The sequence below is a fragment of the Malania oleifera genome, chromosome 10 (assembly GCF_029873635.1).
Source record: "Malania oleifera isolate guangnan ecotype guangnan chromosome 10, ASM2987363v1, whole genome shotgun sequence".
NCBI lineage: Eukaryota > Viridiplantae > Streptophyta > Magnoliopsida > Santalales > Ximeniaceae > Malania > Malania oleifera.
The window spans coordinates 50,544,832-50,547,022 of NC_080426.1; the positions used below are offsets into that span (position 1 = coordinate 50,544,832).

At 39.6% G+C, this 2,191-nt stretch overlaps 1 protein-coding gene across 1 annotated transcript; it reads right to left on the reverse strand.

Annotated features, from left to right (window-relative positions):
- Positions 1-291: 291 nt before the first annotated feature.
- LOC131166678 (uncharacterized) lies at positions 292-1,118 on the reverse strand. The gene is made up of 3 exons (XM_058125254.1): positions 1,023-1,118; positions 786-914; positions 292-639 (listed from the first exon to the last, which is right to left on the reverse strand). Exons 1-3 carry the CDS (start codon positions 1,116-1,118, stop codon positions 292-294), a joined length of 573 nt encoding a protein of 190 aa, XP_057981237.1.
- Between the last annotated feature and the right edge of the window lie 1,073 nt (positions 1,119-2,191).

The window sequence follows — 2,191 nt, forward strand, 5'->3', positions numbered from 1 at the left end:
TGAAATATCCAAATCATCTATTACATCAACTACATATGTTTCTTCGTCATCGCACCCACTTGACATCCTTTGAGCATTAAACACATTCATTTCCAATGTCATATTTCCAAATATGAGCTTAAGTACTCTACTTCGACAATTAATCAAGGAATTAGAAGTAGCAAGGAGTGGTCGACTAAGAATAACAGGGGCCTAATATATGGTGGAGACAGGCTGCTGCATGTCCAGAACAACAAAGTCCATAGGGTAGTAAAATTTGTCAACTTAAACCAATACATCCTCAATAACGCCTCATGGAGATTTGTTTCTATTTGCCAGCTGTAGCATCATAGAAGTTTTCTTTAGCTCACCTAAACCTAGCTGCTCATATATCGAATATGGGAGCAAGTTCACACTACTCACAAAATCAAGTAAAACTCTCCCGATACGAGATTCACCAATCATGATAGAATTAGTGGGAGAACCAGGGTCTTTGAGTTTCTGGGGAGTCTGACTTAATATCAACGCACTAACTTGCTCAGTCAAGAAAGCCTTCTTCTTCACGTCCAGTTTCCTTTTTATTGTGCATAGGTCTTTCAAAAATTTTGCATATGCATTGACTTGCTGTATGGTATCCAGAAGTGGAATGTTGATCTTCACCTGTTTGAAGATTTCTTGAATCTCAGTGTGATACTTATTCTTCTGACCAGATGTCAACCTCTGAGGATAGGGTACCACAAGTTGATACTCTTTAATAGACTCATCCTCTTTATTATCTGACTTCTTTGAATCTGAGTCCGCTTCACTGATTTTTCTTTTCCCTCATCTATCTCGGTTGCCACTTCAGGAATTGGAGCAACTGTTTGTTGATCAACGGGCATTTCAGATCGTGAAACTTCTTTTTCACTCCTTAAAGTAAGGGCGACCTTAGCTGACTAAAAAACATCCCCTGAAACATTATGCACCGATTGTTGTTGCTGTCGATATACCTGGAGATTAGGCTAAGGCTGTGCTGGAAATTTTCCTTTTTCTAAAGCATTCACCTGTATACTCAACTTATTAATAGTACCTCGATGCTTATTCACAGTCTGATTTTTGTTATGCATGAATTGCTGAAGAGTGTTCGCTATCTGTGCCATGCCATCATTAGAAGGTTTCTTTGATGGAATAGGAGCTAAAGTCGGTTGGAATCCTGGTGGTGCGTAGCTCTGAGAGAGTTGTTGCGACTGATACTACAACTGCTGTGGAGGGGCTATAGCTGGATGATGTAGCGGTTGCAGAGGTGGTGCATAAGATTGAAGAACTTGATGATACTGTGAGGATGATGGGCTAGACTAATCATTCCTCTATGAGAGGTTTGAGTGATTTCTCCATCCAGGATTATAAGTGTTTAAGAATGGCTAATTTTGAGATTTTTTGACCCAATTCACTGATTGCAACCGATCAGATCTACTCTTCTGCCATACTGGTAGCAATGGACAATCCTGAACTTTATGGTATGAGGTCTCACAAATAGAGCATTCCTCCACTAATTTCACAGCTTTCACTTTCTCTGATTCCATAACCTCTAGTTTCTTAGACAATGTAGCAACAAGAGCCTACAGACTAGTTTCCTCTTTGACCTCGTATCTACCTCCACCACTGATCGCCCTTAGAGGTTGTGCTGCCATTGGTGCCCGGTCATATCGTGTGTTCTATTGTTGGGCACTTTTAGCTAAATAATCAAAGAATGATAAAGCCTTATCCAATTCCTTGTTGAAGAACTCCCCATTGCACATAGCTTGGACAAATTGTTTACATTCAAGGGTAAGTACAGTATAAAAATAATTCACTAACCTCCAAGATTCGAATCCGTGGTGTGGACATATATTCATCAGGTTCTTGAATATCTCTCAGCAAGCTTGGAACGTCTCATCACCTCTCTGCATGAACTGACTAATCTGCTCCTGTAGGTATCGAGTTCTCTGAAAAGGAAAAACTCATGTATGAACTTGCACTACATTTAAACCCAGCTAGTAATAGAGTTAGGTCGCAAAGAATTAAACCAGATTTTTGCCTTATCTTTCAAAGAAAAAGGAAACAGGCAAAGTTTTATATACTCATCGTTTTTGACCCTATTAATGAAAGTGGTGCAGACCAACTTAAAATCTATCAAGTTTTGGTATGGACTCTCAGAATCCATCCCATGAAACTGGGCTATCACAGATAACAT